Raw genomic sequence first — 18,318 nt, forward strand, 5'->3', positions numbered from 1 at the left:
AATTAATCTAATTAACGTGATAAACGGACAGCCCTAATTATATTGACATTTTTACGCTTTAAAGAATTAAAATTAATCTCCAGAGTTAAAGCATTAATTTTGACAGCCCTAATATATATATATATATATATATATATATATATATATATATAATATTTATATACATTAAACATTGTGACAACAAGAATCACTGCCATGCTCTCCAAACTACAGGTAAGCGTCATGACTAGGGGTGTAACGATGCGACCTCAACGATACATTTTCTATTGCGATTATTCAGGCAACGATTCAATGCATCATGAAATCTCTTCATTTGACCACGATTCGATTCGATTAGATTCGATACATTTTCTATCAGATAATTCCCCAAAACATTTTGAATACACAAATGTGTCTGGGGGAACTGATTCACTCAGCATGAATGTACAATAGGTCAATAAAAACAATACACACCAAAAAAAAAAATTTATTCGAGTCTTTTCGATTATAATCGATTCTAACATATTCAAATTCATATTCAACACATTACAATCGATGCATTTCGATTAATCGATGCATCGTTACACCCCTAGTCATGACTGAAAATAGTAAAGCAACAAGGGATTTACCTGGTGAAGATCTCTGACGCTCGGAGAGATGAAGATTTGAGTTGCTCTGAAGTGATAGGTTTATCATAAATGCCTTTCCTGAGTGTAGGAGGAGTTCCAAAAATTCCGAGAGACCAACCCAATGGGCCCGCCTGGAGAAATGACATAACCACCTCTCACCTCTTGGACAATCCACTTCCTCCTCCTCCTCCTCCTCCTCCTCCTCCTCCTCCTCCTCCTCCTCCTCCTCCTCCTCCTCCTCCTCCTCCTCCTCTGATGATGATGATGATAGTGATGATGATGATGATGATGGTAATGGTAATGGTGATGATGATGATGATGATGATGATGATGATGATGATGATGATCAATTGGAATAGTCCTTCCCTGTTCCTCTTTGAGCAGCACTATAAGTGGCCTTTGTTAGTCTCAGACTATATAAGGCAGACAGGATCTCACCTGAGGAGGAAAGCAGCAGCCTTCCTCACCTCTACCTGACCGCAAATTACTACACCAAAGAGAGAAGACGCAGAGAGGAAGAGAAACATAGCCCGAAACCAAAAGTAGACATTAAACGACGTGACAATCAAGAATCGCCAAGAAATCACCATGCTCTCCAAACTACAGGTAAGCGTTTCCATTTGAGGACCTGCTGTGTCTCTACACTATACGCTTTAGACCAGTGCAGTTAGGACAGATCATCATGTTACTCAGACTATTTGGGAAGGCTATAACTGTTTTACTCACACCCCCCTGGCACTCGTTTTAGTGATTTTCCTGTTCCCTTGGTAACCATTGGCCGGTGGTGGTGGCATACCTGGTGACTCCTGCCTCCGCCGGCGGCTCTCGAACATGGCATTCCCCATCACTCCTGTAAAAGATTCAAAACGAGAACATAAAACCTCAAACTGTGACTGGCTGGTCCTTAAGAGTTTAACAAGGTTTTACATGTTTTAATTGATTTGTTATCCTTACTTTTGCCTCGCCTTGTCGTCTTATTGTTACGATTTTATATGCTGTGTGATTGTATATGCCTTTTTTTTGCTTAACTTTGTATGTAGACTTGACATGACTGTAAATGAGGGAAACCTCAGTTGCCTTTTGAGTTTAAATAATGGTTTGAAATGAAATGACAGCAACAGGCACATTTTGACCTTTTTTTCTAATGAGATGTTGCTTTTCTTTTTTATTTATTTTGTCATGCTGGTTGTGACCGTATATGCTTTGTTTCTCTTGTCTGTCTTGTCTTTTGTTATGTCTTGAATTTAACTGGGGATTTTATTGGGGGGCAGCTATTTAGCTATTTCTTCACTATTTGTAGCACCCCTTGAAATATTGAAATTTTGAAATTTAAAAAGGTTGAACTATATTTTCTTTTCTTTTTGTCTTTATAATTTATGAATTGTTATTTCTGTATTATTATTGTTTTTGTTATTTTCCTGTGAAGTTCTGTGTATTGTGATTGTGGTTATAATGTGTTGTCTTGTTTCATGTGAATAATAATAAAAAATAAATTGTTGGTCTAAATGTTGCTCACTTTGTAAATACCACACCTGCTAGCACCGCATGGCTTATAAGACAGCTCTCTGTTACAAGGTACACAGGCAGACCGATACTCATTACAGTGGCAAGGTTTAAGGCGAGACAGCCTATAGGTGAATAGGCAAAACAAATATTTGAATAGATATCACTATGAAACTTTCCCAGTTTGTTATGTACATAACAACTTAGAAAAAGTGTATTGCAAGTTTTCTGAGATTTTATGTTTATATATGCAAAATGGGCATTACCTAATTAAAAATGCGTACATTTGCATATATCGCCAGGAACAAAATCACCAACATTGGATGATGCCAGATTCAACATTTTTGTTTCATTATGTTGACACATAACACAATGAACTTTTTACAGAAGGGATTGTGACTATGTCTTTTTATCATCCCATAAATCAGGAAATACTGTCGACTCGACAGTCATAAACAATAAATCTTTGCCAGGTTTTTTGGTATACATGTACTATAAATCAGACTATGAATGATATATCAACAAACCCCTCTGTAAAAAGAAGCAGGGTATAGATATGAAGACATGTGGAAAGTATGGTGTGTGTAGGTGGGAAATGGATATTTCATCTCTTAGGTGTAAGAAAAACGCATAAAAACTCAAGTTCTGTATTGTAATTGTGATTTATGGACACAATCAGACAAAATTAAGTAAAATAAACCACTCATTGTGTGTTTTCGATATTTTATTGCCACTAGTTTGAAATAAGTCATGTTAAGGAAGCAAAATATAAAATAATCTCAAAATCAACCAAAAAAAGAAAATTAAGATGTTTGTTTGATGTGAACTTCACATCAAACAAACACCTTAATTTACTTTTTTTTTGTTGATTTTGAGATTCTTTTATATTTTGCTTCCTTAACATCACATTGTGAAGAGTGACAGAAGGTCACAGGCTGCACTCATCCACCCGTGTTCATCTCATCTAATCACCTTGTTAAACATGTTATATCCCATGGGAGATTTAGAAATAATCGCTGATCCGCCTGCAACAGTTTGCAATTGTTTTTAGTAGGGATGCTCGATATTGGCTTTTTTACCAATACCGATATACCGATATTGTCCAACTCTTAATTTCCGATACCGATATCAACTGATATCAACCGATACCGATATATGCAGGGTCCCCCCCCCCCCCCCCCCCCCCCCCAAAAAAGAAACTGAATAATTTCAGGTAATTAACATTACATATATCTCTTGTTGTGAAATTAACACAACATTATGCATACTTTTGACAATAAATAAAATCAGAATTTGTTCTTACTTGCTTGCCTGGGTAAATAAAGGTTATAGAAATGTAAAAAAAAAAAAAAAAAAAAAAAAAAAAACGATACAGATATTTTCCGATATCACATTTTAATGCCGATATCGGCCGATAATATCGGTAGGCCGATAATATCGGACATCCCTAGTTTTTAGTATTTCTCCCCCATTATTCTGTCTTTGTGTTTTATTGTGTCTTATGTTCACCGCGTAAACTGATTATAAATATTTGATTATATCAATGTTTATTATTAATAATCTGCACGTCTCAAAGACATTGGAAATGTCAATTGTCCTTTTCGAGAATAGATAAAGGTTTGAGTTTGAATTATCTGCAGTTGTATTCATTCTGAATGTGAATGTGAAGGCGATACATAGCAAAGGTCCAAATTGAAATCAAATTGAAACTCAAAACAAAACGCAAACTATCTGCTAATCTGTCTCTCACAGAGAACTATCAGACCGGTGTGTGCGGTGAGAGGAATGCACAAGTCTGCAGTGGAGGGTGAGTCCAATGCTTTTGCTGCACTTCAATCCATTGTCACAACACGTTCTTTTTTTTTACGTGTACCTCCTGCTGCTCCCCTCTCATGTCTCTCCCCATAACCACCTCTCTCCACCCAACACATACTCATCATCTTCTACCTGCCATTCATCTCTGTTTATTGTGTGGGTTCTTATTGTATTTTGTATTGTGTTATGTTGTGCATTGTGGTTATATTGTCCCATATGGAAAGGATGAAGATGAATACAAATACAAATACAAATACAAATACAAATACAAATACTGAAAAATAAAACATATGGCAGTAAATCCACATATACTGCATGATTCTTACAAAGGATTTACAGAATCTGTCATACATATATTGCAACCAGTAATCTAAAATAATAATAATAATAATAATAATAATAATAATAATAATAATAATAATAATAATAATAATAATAATGAATTGAATTTATAGAGAAAAGCGGCTTTCTCAGACTCAAGGACACTTTACAAGAGGGAGAAGCTAGAGGGGTAACTAAAAATACAGAAAAAAATATATATAATATATATATAAATTAATATATGTCTGACCGGAACTGAACCCTTTCCCCCCTGCAGTTGCGGAGCACCCGGCCCATGAGGACACGGTCACGGCCAGCTTCGGGAGGTTCATCTGTGGGGTGCAGCCCCGGCACCTGTCCCCCACCGTGCTCCATCGCAGCAAGCGGATGGTGCTGGACAGCATCGGAGTGGGTCTCCTGGGCAGCACCACAGAGGTGTTTGACCTGGCTCTGCAGCACTGCCAGGTGAGGGGGGGGGGGGGGTGTTCGACCTGGCTCTAGTCTGCAGCACTGCCAGGTGAGGGGGGGGGGGGGGGGGGGGGGGGTTGTTTGACCTGGCTCTGCAGCACTGCCAGGTGAGGGGGGGGGGGGGGGGGGGGGGGGGGGGGGGTGTTCGACCTGGCTCTGCAGCACTGCCAGGTGAGGGGGGGGGGGGGGGGGGGGGTGTTCGACCTGGCTCTGCAGCACTGCCAGGTGAGGGGGGGGGGGGGGTAGAAAGTGAAAGAAAAATAAACAGAATGACTCACTTTCCTCTGTTCTCGGTTCACGGGTTATAGAATGAGGGCAAATACCTGATAGATCTATCATACTTGAAATAACTACAGTACGCTGTGAAAAGTAATTTCTAGGTAAAAAAAATGTGGTCAAAGAGATGGGTTAATAGATCTTTTTCCAGTTCAAATTAGCTTGTTTCAAGGATTTCCTGAAAACAGCCAAAATCATCTTGAGACCGGCCCTGTTTCTTGTACCTGGATAACTGAGTTAGCCGGATAACTTTAGCTGGATAACTGGGTTAGCCGGACTTTCCGGTTTCATGTACGTGGATTTTCCAAATCACCATGACAACATATCCAAAAGTTTGAGCCTGGTCGAAAGCAGAGTTCAAGTTCAAGTTAGCCGGATCACGCAGAGCCACGCCCCCGCAAAGAAAGTGACAGCTCGTTTCCTGAAACTATTCCCACAGTCTACGATCTGCATTATACCATTCTGAATTACGTTTTTGTGCTCCATTCTTCCAGAGGGGGCTTTTGAAATGTAAAATAGACCCAAAATGCTGATATTAAATTCACTTTGTCCTAAATAATGCACGTTATATATACCGTGGCGACGGTGGCGCTCGCTCGTGCGATGTACACATTATGTGGTTATTTTAATTGTAACTGGGATTAAGATGTCTGATGAGATGCGCTGTTTGACGGATTTGAGAAATTGAATGAGCCGTTGACGTCACATGAATGAATGAGGATAAAGAAATAAAACTTCATTCAAAATAAGGAATATTCTAAACACGGGTCTCTCGTTCATTAATGTATAAACAATGAATTTATCCCATCTGGCACAGTGGCCCAGCGGTAGTGCTCAAGCCTGCCAACCTTGCGACCTGGGTTCAAATCCCGGTGTTTCCAATATGATTTTTTTGAATATAATATTAATGATTATACGCCAAAGTAGCCTGGTTTTAAGTTAAAATATTATAAATCTACATGCATTGAGGATGTCATTCTTTATATAGCTCTCAACGTGCACCAAATTGAATTATTCCTATATTGCAAAAAAAAGGAGACGACTAGGGTCTTGAACCCCGGTCGTCCGTGTGAAAGTCAAAAGAACAACCCGTTAGACCACATTGGAGATAAGTTAAAGATTGACTATACATCAATCAATGGGCAAGAGGGCCCTATCGTAATTCTGTATAACAGTTAACTAATTATTTTCGCTAGCAAGATCTCATTTGATTATTCAATCCAGCAGGCAAGTTTAAAGAAATATAATCTGATTGATTGAGGTAATGAGGGACTTAGAATTAGCCTATAGATAACGCATTTAACTTGTCGGCGAGGCGATTGAGCCGTATTGCAATCTGTCAAACCATATTATGCGTTTCATCAATAAAAAAATTGCCAAATTTTTTTTCGCTTGCGCGCTTACGCGCGCTCGCATTCACTGGGGGCCTACAAATACATTCTTTCATGGGGCCCAGAATCTGGAGCTACACCCCTGCTGGTGCATGTGCATGTGCGCGTGCACGTGTGTGTGTGCGTGCGTGTGCGTGTGTGTGTGTGTGTGTGTGCAGGGGCGTAGGTTTGATTTGAGCTTTGATAGGAAAATCAAAGAACACTTTCTTTGCACTATTTTGAGTGTAAATACTGTTTTTTTTTGTTACAAAGCGCATCAGATTATCCTGATTTTCTTGCTGATATAGGTTCTTCATGCAGCTGTGTCAACCTACACATTCGCAATCACAAAACAGATCAAAAGGCTCTGTGGAGGAGAAGTTAGAAGCCTAGAGGCTTATCGAGAACTTCCCCTATTTTGTCAAATCAAAACATACAAAAATATACATATTATTTAAAAAAGACCAGTAATACATTCAAACGATATGTGTTAACACAAACATACATACACAGTACATACATGCATATACTGTATACTGCGTACATAATAATACATAACCACCCACCCACCTGCCTACAAACCTACCCACCCACATAACCAAATGCATACCTACATGTATGACCTATTTATCTATCTACTACTTTTGGATATGAGAATTTTTTTGTAGTTTACTTTAAAAATAAAAGGAAGGCCAAGCAGTTAGCAAGGTACTGCTCAGTATCAGCTATAGGAAGCCACTCAATTTGGAGGAGGCGTTGTTTCCTTTACCCATGATTCGTGTCCGATGTGTCTGACAAGTAGTTCAGCCATACTGTATGTAACAACGTTCTGCCGTCCATGCACTTTGTAACTGGCTGTTCTTTCATACTTTCTGACTGCACTGGCATTGTTTATGTCCTTTGTATGAGGCTTCCTCATACTTCTGTTCATGTGGACTTAAATAAACATTTCAAATGTGTGTGTGTGTGTGTGTGTGTGTGTGTGTGTGTGTGTGTGTGTGTGTGTGTGTGTGTGTGTGTGTGTGTGTGTGTGTGTGTGTGTGTGTGTGTGAGAGTGTGTGTGTGTGTGCATGTGTGTGTGTGTGTGTGTGTGTGTGTGTGTGTGTGTGTGTGTGTGTGTGTGTGTGTGTGTGTGTGTGTGTGTGTGTGTGCGTGTGTGTGCGTACGTGCGTGCGAGAGGGTGAGAGGGTGTCTGCCTGCATGATCCATTCTGGATTGGGACTTAAAGGAACACGCCAACATTTTGGGAAATTAGCGTACCGTCTTCTCCAGTGAGAGACAAGAAGATAGATACCAGTTTCCTCTCTGTGCGTTCAGTAGAAAGCTATCTGGCTGCACGTTAGCCTAGCTTAGCACAATGAATGGAAGCGGACATGACCGGTTAGCCTAGACATTGTCCAACTAACACCTCTCCCGAAGGCTAACCGGTCATGTCCGCTTCCATTCATTGTGCTAAGCTAGGCTAACATGCAGCCAGATAGCTTTCTACTGAACGCACAGAGAGGGAACTGGTATCTATCTTCTTGTCTTTTTCTGGAGAAGACGATAAGCTAATTTCCCCAAAATGTTGGCGTGTTCCTTTAACTGATCAGATGTGAAGTAACGTGGTTATGATCGTCCTCTCCCTCCTCTGCCCTCAGTACGCTCCTGATCATCCTCTCCCTCCTCCGCCCTCAGTACATGTACGCTCCTGATCATCCTCTCCCTCCTCCGCCCTCAGTACGCTCCTGATCGTCCTCTCCCTCCTCCGCCCTCAGTACGCTCCTGATCGTCCTCTCCCTCCTCTGCCCTCAGTACATGTACGCTCCTGATCGTCCTCTCCCTCCTCTGCCCTCAGTACGCTCCTGATCGTCCTCTCCCTCCTCCGCCCTCAGTACGCTCCTGATCGTCCTCTCCCTCCTCCGCCCTCAGTACGCTCCTGATCGTCCTCTCCCTCCTCCGCCCTCAGTACGCTCCTGATCATCCTCTCCCTCCTCCGCCCTCAGTACGCTCCTGATCATCCTCTCCCTCCTCCGCCCTCAGTACGCTCCTGATCATCCTCTCCCTCCTCCGCCCTCAGTACGCTCCTGATCATCCTCTCCCTCCTCTGCCCTCAGTACGCTCCTGATCATCCTCTCCCTCCTCCGCCCTCAGTACGCTCCTGATCATCCTCTCCCTCCTCCGCCCTCAGTACGCTCCTGATCGTCCTCTCCCTCCTCCGCCCTCAGTACGCTCCTGATCATCCTCTCCCTCCTCTGCCCTCAGTACGCTCCTGATCGTCCTCTCCCTCCTCCGCCCTCAGTACGCTCCTGATCGTCCTCTCCCTCCTCCGCCCTCAGTACGCTCCTGATCGTTCTCTCCCTCCTCCGCCCTCAGTACGCTCCTGATCGTCCTCTCCCTCCTCCGCCCTCAGTACGCTCCTGATCATTCTCTCCCTCCTCTGCCCTCAGTACGCTCCTGATCATCCTCTCCCTCCTCCGCCCTCAGTACGCTCCTGATCGTCCTCTCCCTCCTCCGCCCTCAGTACGCTCCTGATCGTCCTCTCCCTCCTCTGCCCTCAGTACATGTACGCTCCTGATCATCCTCTCCCTCCTCTGCCCTCAGTACGCTCCTGATCATCCTCTCCCTCCTCCGCCCTCAGTACGCTCCTGATCGTCCTCTCCCTCCTCTGCCCTCAGTATGCTCCTGATCATCCTCTCCCTCCTCTGCCCTCAGTACGCTCCTGATCGTCCTCTCCCTCCTCTGCCCTCAGTACATGTACGCTCCTGATCATCCTCTCCCTCCTCTGCCCTCAGTACATGTACGCTCCTGATCATCCTCTCCCTCCTCTGCCCTCAGTACATGTACGCTCCTGACCCCATCAGCTGTGTGTACGGACGCCGCGGCACCAGGCTGTCCCCCACGCTGGCAGCCTTCGTCAACGGAGTGGCGGTGAGTAGAAACAGGTGGAACAGATCTGTATTACCCCCCGCCCACGTTGCACACTAACCCATAGATATATATATAACTAGATGGCGCAAGGCGGAGTCTCCAGCATAGTTCACCGGCAGCCATCTTGTCACAGTCAATTATTCTGGTACGTTCTATGGTAGCTGTTGTGAGGTGAGTGATCTGCACAAACAAAAATACTCTTAACATCGTTGAAATCTTGATGGATTTACAAACGGTTTGATTTATTACAAACGTTGGCTATGATTCAGGATGCTTGGGGACATGTTGAAATTATTTTCATATGAAAGTCCATTATAAGTATGATTGAAATGTGCAGTATGATAACTACATCTCTGACGTTTATGACAAAGCAAACCGTTTGAAAATCGGTTGAGAATTTAGCATGCTATGGTTAATAGTACATGCACCATAGACATTCACGTTGTGATGAGTGGGCGTGCGGCCTGTGACAAGAACACAGCTCCTCCAGCCTTGTAAACTGTGATACAGCCTGGGCAGCCAGCCAATGTAGCCTACAACAAGCCACAAGGGAGTTGAGGAAATGACTCACATTCAAATAATTCGTAAATCAACACTGTATTGACACATATTATGGGTGTGGTGTGCAACGAGGGACTTGTGTGTGTGGGGGGCTAGTAGTTTAGATCTTCCTGTCAAAATCCATCGGTCACTGTGATATTGTTGTCAAATTCTCTTATTGTTATAATAGTTACTACTAACCTACTATTTTTAGTAAACATTGACCTGGCAAAATCGGAATTTGGGTTCTGAGAATAAGTCATTAATTGAGTAACTATATAACTCCATTTAAAGTTTTCAGAGGAACGTTTTCAAACTTCATTATCTAAATAGTAACTAGTGAAATGAAATACAAAAGAGTGATTCTTGAAAGGTACAGTAAAGAGGAGGGAGGTTCTAACTCTCATTTCAACAATGGATATGTTGATATGAATGACTTGTCTTTGTTTCTTTCTTTTTTATTCTGATCTAGTCAGCATATACCTTTTGCTTTCTAAAGATACTGGATGGACATAGGGCTGGGCGATAAAACGATAACGATAATTATCGCGATATATTTTTCATCGTCGATACGAAACGTGGTCGATAATACATATATTTTTTTACCTTTTTACATTTGTATTGTGACCTGCAACAGGGCAGCTTTAAAACCAGAGACAGTGGACAGACTTGTCTTTCTTGCCTGCAACTTAAAGTAATGACTTTGCTTGTCCAAATGACAATACTGACCAAATTGAGATTTGTGAACTCCCCCGGAGCCATAGCCACTTTTTTTTATACTTTCGTTTTCAAACCAACTGCAGCCTGAGAACTGGAGTGTGAGGGGCTGTAACACTAAATATGGCGGCAACGACAAAGAATTGCTGCAAAATTTACATACATTTGTTGTTTAACACACAGCCGACAAGGGGTCAAGTGACCCCTAGGCCTTTTCAATAAATGTATCCTCGTCACTCGGTCGAGCTCCAGCTCTGTCACTCAATGACTTTTCCTAAAAGTACCTGTTTTATCTGGCACGGTTTCTGAAATTTCTAAATGACTTCAGGAAAATGTAATTAGAACGTTATTCCACATATGGGCCTTTGGAACAGATGAAAGTCACAGCACTTTGCGAGCGTCTAGCGCAGGGGTGGCCAACCCGTGGCTCGCAAGCCGCATGTGGCTCTTTGCCCATCAATGTGTGGCTCTTCCATCCAAAAAAATTATTTAAAAAGATTATAATATTTTCTTTTAATTTAATTTTTTTATGTCACTTAAACCTACATTTCAGTGGTAAACCTCATATTTTTATATTCAGAGGTAATTATATAGTTTACACTGTTTATTTTTCTCATTATTTCTCATATAAGCGGTCGGGTCATCTGACCCGTTCCTGGCAGGAATTTGTGGCATTTTCTCCATGGCTGTGCTAGTGTTAAATAATAACAATAAAAAATGTAATACTAATAAGAATATCGATAATTATCGATATAGAACAATATGAATAAATTTTTTTGTATACCATTTTTGGCGTCCAGCCCGCTTCATTACTTAAGGCAACCATCTTGCGCCTAGCACGGCCCCGCGGCGACGCGGCAGAGCGCAGCGGCAGGCGGCAGCGGCAGAGCGGCAGCGGCGCGCAGGTTGCCACACGCAATCCCCCCTGTTTTAACATCGACGGTTAGCTCAACTCGTTCACCAGCTTGCTGTGGAGCCTGCGGTCCAGTTGGTAACAAGTTTGAATCACTTCAATTTTTTTTTTTACGTTTAATTAATTTATCGCCTCTCTATATAAACGTCTTTCTTTCGCCGGTTAAGTTTAGGCATTCTTTCGGAGTTGGTTAAGGTTAGGGTTAAGTTTAGGCATTCTTTCGGAGTTGGTTAAGGTTAGAGTTTGTCTTAGAGCATGGCAATATTTCTTTCGCCGGTTAAGTTTAGGCATTCTTTCGGAGTTGGTTAAGGTTAGGGTTAAGTTTAGGCATTCTTTCGGAGTTGGTTAAGGTTAGGGTTAAGTTTAGGCATTCTTTCGGGGTTGGTTAAGGTTAGAGTTTGTCGCAGAGCATGGCAATAGCAGCAGCCTATTTCCGCTCTGCCGCTCTCTCGCTCTGCCGCGGCCAATCAGAGAAACGCTGAACGCAAGTTGGTTGCCTGAAGTGTTGACGCGTCCAGCCCTATGGACAGTAGCATATTGCTTGTACAATATCTTATTATTCATTAACAGTAATGATTGTATATTAACTGTGTCTGAAGGTGTACATTAGTCTCAGGACTAATGATGAAGTGGTTGATATATTGAAGGACGAAAGACTAAAAAAAAAAGTTTGTTAAGGGTTTATTGTAATAAGGGGCAGGACCTGATAAGCATCTTGCTTCGTCCTATTCCTTTTCAGACACTGAGACTGTTTTGTTTATTATTTTATCTATTTTCTTTCACAGCTAATTATCTTTGTATTTTTTCCTTGTTATTATTTGATTATTTTATATTACTATAATCGAAATAAACAATTAATTCAACTATTCATTCATATAGTAACTAGTGTTGTGTTAATTCATATGTAATGACAGTAGAGGTCGAGTACTTTCTGGTGATCACATTCACATTCACACTCAAAGTCTTGAATTGACAAATGCCTGTCCAAATAAATTATGTTTTTTTCAGTGCAAGGGTTCAATTAGTATCGTTAATATCAGTAATCTCGCTATTGTTAATAAGGAAGTCGTCTGTTTTCTCCAGGCTCACTCAATGGACTTTGACGACACCTGGCACCCTGCCACTCATCCCTCAGGGGCGGTACTTCCTGCTCTGTTGGCCATGAGTGACATGCTGCCCACCAGTAGCAAACCTAGTGGGCGGGACCTCCTGTTGGCCTTCAACATCGGCATCGAGATCCAGGGCCGACTGATGAGGTTCTCCAATGACGCGCAGAACATCCCCAAGAGGTGAGCGCCCCCAGAGCGTGGTGGGAATCGTGAGACAGCTCATCTGTTCAGAGACCAATTTTACAAAATATATAATCAAGTTTAGCTGTATTACAGTAGGCTTTCCGTTAGCAGGTGTTTTTAAGTCCGGTTGCCTGGTGACGTGTAGTGGGTTTGAAAATGTAATCAATGTCTCAAATGGAGATAAAAAAAGAAAAGCTATAATATAAAAGCTATGTGGTAGACTAATACATCTCTGTATTTAGACTACACTCAATACACTTATACCTTTAAGGCTAATTTGAGATCCATATTTGACTGTGCTGATCGCTACGGTGTGTTTCAGAGAGGCCTGGGCAGTGCAAAATGGTCTCTCTAAGTGTTGTAAATGAGGTGTAAAAGGCCTGCGAGTGTTCTCTCGGTCTCGCAGGGCTAGCCGAGGCTCCAAGGGTATAGGGTTATCACAATTAGCTGAGTGGAGAAAATGTTGACTTAATAAAGCACCTTCTTTTGACAGGTGTTTACACACAGTCGGATCATCATCATTAGGTGGCTTCTTCGTTCCGAAGGTTGCCTATCACTCTCCAACCCATTCTGTCCCCACTTCTTCTCTCCAACTCCGTGACTCCGCCTCTCACTCCACTCCAATCACAGACGTCGTCTACCCAGCCTCTTCTTGGTCTTCCACTTCCTCTCTTTCCATCCACCTTCCCCATCACCACCTTCTTGAACATCTCCCCGCTGGATCCTCTCAGAACATGCCAGCACAACTCCATCTTTCTCTTTTTCAACCTCTCCAGCAGCTGTCCTCCTTGCATATCCGCTCTTCTCAGTACCTCCTCATTCTTGATCTTATCCTTCCATGTTATCTTCAGCATCTTCCTCAGTGTCCACATTTCAAAAGAGTCTATCATCCTCTTTGCCTCTTCATTCAGCGTCCATGCTTCTGCTCCGTATGAAAAGACTGACATAACATATGTTTCCAAAATCCTGGGCCCTCATTCATCAACGTGTTCTACGCACAGATCTGTGCTTACCCTGTGCATACGATCATTTCTAAGCAAAGAGTGGGATTCATCAATTTCGATTTGAATTTGACTCCGTGCTTACATCTACGCACAGGTCAGACCAGGCGTACCTGGCGCCCAGTGGTAGAATATATTATTACAACAAGGAAATGAGCTTCTGTGCATAATAACACTGGCATGTTCTGTACGAACCGTAGTTCATTATAGTTCATTGTAAAATAGCAACAGTAGTGTAATTATGGTCAAAACCCTATAAATAGCATTTGGAATAATAGATCTTTCTCTCAGAATGAATGCAGCATGGTTTATATAGCGTTATCGGAATATACGGGGTGTAGGCTACTGACTGACTGCGCTCCGCGTAGCTTGATTGATTGATTGATTGATTGAAAAGTTTATTAACAGATTGCAGAATGGGTACAGTACAGTACAGCTTAGTACCTACAATTGTTAATTGGGGATGCAGACCAGATAAAGACTTTCGTATTGTTTACATCAGGGTCCCCCATTTTCAATTCATCATAAATCATAAAGCTCAACTCGTTATTATTTTGCGCAGACCGCAGAAACACGGGAACGTTTTGATTATATTTAAAAGGCTTTACGTTAAACGAAACAAGTGGAATTTCGAAGCTGTAAGCAGAATACAAGTCATATGAATATAGTGTTCTTCCCCCTTTTTACTGTATAAGAAAGAATAGAAAACGCATTGCAATGACACCAGATAGTGGACAGACTATGTATATGATGGGATTCAAGCTCGCGTTTTTGTTGATCATAGGCATGCTGTCAGAGTATGATATCAGAACATTTGTCGTCACAGATCATGTCCTAATAGAACATAGGCTATGGCATGGATCGTGATATTGTGTGGACTGTTATTATTACTGTCTGTACCGGTACCACCCATTGTGACAACAGCCTTGTGAGTCACGCACACAAACATGATGGAATTCAAGTTCATGTATTGAAAGGCAGGCTACATCATACATGCAGTGAGATTCATTGCTACCCAATACTGACATCAAAATAGATTGTAGTATGCCTCTAGAAATCATATGCAGCAGGTAGAAAATTTACGGGAGATCCATCGCGATTTGGAATAAAATTGAGGAGAACTTTAATCCCTGGGTATTAATCAAACAACACGGGAAAAGGCAGTCATATTCCAGCGCGGTATTTATTAGTGTTTGCGCTGCCCAGGCAGCAATGGTTAATAGATATCATATCCGACATCACCGTAAGTGTACACGTCTGTCAGCCTGTCTCATGACACGCTTCCCTCGGCTTAGTCCATTTTTCCACATTTCATGGGTGTATTCCATTACCGTATATGGTTAATCGGGGCGTTTCTGGTATGCAAATACGTGAAAGCGTGCACGAGCCGCGGCGCAGAGCCAAGGTGGGATTCATCATGACAGGTGTGCGTAGAGCCTGCGTACGCACGTGTGATGAATCCCGACTTCCCTGTGCGTACACTAGTTCTACATTCCGTGCTTACGTGTGGAAATAGAACATGTTCTACGCACACATTGATGAATGAGGGCCCAGGTCTTCGTTTTCCAACATATGTTTCTTCTCAATAATTCTTTATGGTTCCAGAATGCGCCCTTTGCAATTCCGGTTCTTCTCTTAATGTCCATGTTAGCTCTTCCACCTTCACTGATCCAGCTTCCAAGGTACATGTACTCCTTCACTTGTTCAAGTTTTTCTCCATCCACCTGTATTTTACAAACAGTTCCTGGTGTTTTTTCAATGATCATTACTTTAGTTTTCTTTGTGTTTAGCGACATTCCATAGTTTTTGCATTCGATGCCCGTAACATTCGTAACAACCCACTGCACTTTATTTGCTTAGTGAGGAACATACAGAAATATTATTTCCTCCAACGGGCCTGAAATAGACTAGTTTCTGCGCACAACAGCGTGCACACAGTGCCGTCTCAGAATAGAAGCTAGACGCCTGTGCTCACGGCTGGGACACCGCAATGACAGAGTTGATGACCCTTAGTCATCTGGCTAAATGGTACCAAAACATCATCACTCATCACTCCACAATCCTCCACCCGTACCCTCAGATCTGCAGGTAGCCTGCTTCTTCGGGTCCCCAGTACTCGGCTCTGCACCATGGGGGACCGAGCCTTATGCACGGCTGCACCACGCCTGTGGAACAGCCTCCCCATCCAGCTGAGGGCACCACAGAGCCTGGACTTTTTTTTTTTTTTTTTTTTTTTTTTTATCCACTTTTTCTCCCATTTTTCTATATTTTTCTCCCATCCCAATTTCGTATCATCCAATTCAACCCTCCCCTGTCACGAACGCTGTTTCTTGCCTCCCACAAGCCGGCTGCAATGTGGACTAAGTCATACATAGCACAAGTCCCCTCCGGTACTTGAGGTAACAGCAGTCGCATCTTTTCACCTGCGCAGCTCGATCTCTCAGTGGCGAGGAGTAACGCGTGGGAGGCTCACGCTGCCCCCGACACTTCCTGATTCTACTACGCAGGCGCACCAACCGACCTGTAGGAGTCGCTGTCCACAACGCCCGATCCCCACCCATCAGTTTCCCACCCCCTAATACGGCCAATGTGTATTAGTATGAACGACCAGCTAAACTGAAAGCAATGTGGAGCGCTGGGCTCGAACAGGCAAGCCCAGCGTCTCCGTCATTCGTGGCGAGCGCCTTGCCCACTACGCCACGTAGCCGCCCAGAGCCTGGACTCTTTTAAAGCAGGCCTGAAAACCTATCTATTTCAAAAGGCCTTTGATTGCTAGCTATTTCTTGTGATAAAATTGTTTCTTGTGCCGTTATTTTTTATTTTCGGTTTATGTCTTTAACTATGTTTTATTTTTATTTCATTTTTATTCTGTATTTTATTATTATTATTATTATTATTATTATTATTATTATTATTATTATTATTATTATTATTATTATTATTATTATTATTATTATTATTATTATTATTATTATTATTATTATTATTATTATTATTATTATTATTATTATTATTATTATTATTATTATTATTATTATTATTATTATTATTATTATTATTATTATTATTATTATTATTATTATTATTATTATTATTATTATTATTATTATTATTATTATTATTAATAATTTTATTATTTATTTTTTTAACTATGTTTTAACCCTGTAGCACTTTGGGATCCTAGTGAACGAAAAGTGCACCACAAATCCAATTTATTATTATTATTATTATTATTATTATCTGACCAAGGTCTCTGTGTCCCTCTCTTTTCACCAGGTTTCACCCTCCCAGCGTGGTAGGTACCATGGGGAGTGCAGCAGCTTGTGCCCGTCTCCTGTCTCTGGATCGCTCCCGGTGTGGCCACGCCTTGGCCATTGCCGCCTCCCTCGCTGGAGCCCCGATGGCGAACGCCGCCACCCAGTCCAAACCTCTCCACATTGGCAACGCCACGCGCCTGGGGCTGGAGGCCGCTCTGCTGGCCTCTCGAGGCTTGGAGGCCAGTCCTTTGATCCTGGACGCCGTCCCAGGCGTGGCTGGCTTCAGCGCCTTCTACGAGGACTACGCCCCGCGGTCCCTGAGCTTTCCGGAGGACGAGGACCACACCTTCCTGCTGGAGGAGCAGGACATGGGCTTCAAGCGCTTCCCCGCTCATCTGGGGATGCACTGGGTGGCGGACGCGGCGGCCTCCATCCATAAGCTACTGGTCAGGGTAGAGTCTGGCACCGTCTCCCCCGCCCAGGTCAGGGACATCCTGCTCCGAGTGCCCCCCTCCAAGTACATCAACAGGCCCTTCCCCGAGTCTGAGCACCAGGCGCGCCACTCCTTCCAGTTCAACGCCTGCAGCGCCCTTTTGGACGGGGAGGTCACAGTGCAGTCCTTCTCCCCCGCAGCCTTGAGGCGCCCCGACCTGCTGACCCTGTTGAGCCGCGTTCGCGTGGAGCACCCCCGCGACAACCCGGCCAACTTCGACCGCATGTACGCCGAGGTGCAGGTGACCCTGAGCGGAGGAGATGTCCTGAAGGGGCGCTGTGATACCTTCTACGGTCATTGGCGCAACCCTCTGACCAATGACAGTCTGAGGAAGAAGTTCCGGTACAACGCAGGGGCGGTGCTTCCTCCGGAGAACATTGAGAGGCTGATGGAGGCTGTGGAGGGCCTGGACAGTCTGGAAGACTGCATGCCCCTTCTCTCACAGCTGCAGTGAATCAACATGGACACATACAGCAACAATACAGTTGTCAATGTAAAGTTACATAACAGGAGAATCTGAAAGAAATTGCCTTGTATATATCAGGAATTTAGTTTGTTGGAAGAGACCGATTTTACATACAGATAGTAATTTAGTATTTAGTATAAAATATTACATATTTTACATTTTTATATTTTATTTTACATTACAATATCCCTGAATTTCCCCAAGGGGATCAATAAAGGAATATCTTATCTTATCTTATCTTATCTTATCTTATCTTATCTTATCTTACATCCACATCACTTGCCATATATCTGATGCCTGATATATCCAGATTTGTAAAGTATACTTTACAGTATGAAGAAATGTTGCTTGAGGTACAGCCAGAGACC

The 18,318-nt window shown here is 42.7% G+C and overlaps 1 protein-coding gene across 1 annotated transcript in view; it reads left to right on the forward strand.

The window, feature by feature from the left end:
• Positions 1 to 18,050, forward strand: part of LOC311248938 (cis-aconitate decarboxylase-like) — a 45,060-nt gene extending 27,010 nt beyond the window's left edge. The window contains exons 3-7 of the mRNA XM_084338182.1: positions 3,864 to 3,918; positions 4,525 to 4,712; positions 9,179 to 9,271; positions 12,525 to 12,730; positions 17,011 to 18,050. Coding sequence (XP_084194308.1) covers positions 3,897 to 3,918; positions 4,525 to 4,712; positions 9,179 to 9,271; positions 12,525 to 12,730; positions 17,011 to 17,938 — 1,437 coding nt within the window. The 5' untranslated portion in view covers positions 3,864 to 3,896 and the 3' untranslated portion in view covers positions 17,939 to 18,050. The remainder of the gene's footprint in view (positions 1 to 3,863; positions 3,919 to 4,524; positions 4,713 to 9,178; positions 9,272 to 12,524; positions 12,731 to 17,010) is intronic.
• The last annotated feature ends 268 nt before the right edge of the window (positions 18,051 to 18,318 follow it).

This window comes from Notolepis coatsorum, assembly GCF_963971535.1.
Source record: "Notolepis coatsorum genome assembly, chromosome: 2".
Lineage (NCBI taxonomy): Eukaryota > Metazoa > Chordata > Actinopteri > Aulopiformes > Paralepididae > Notolepis > Notolepis coatsorum.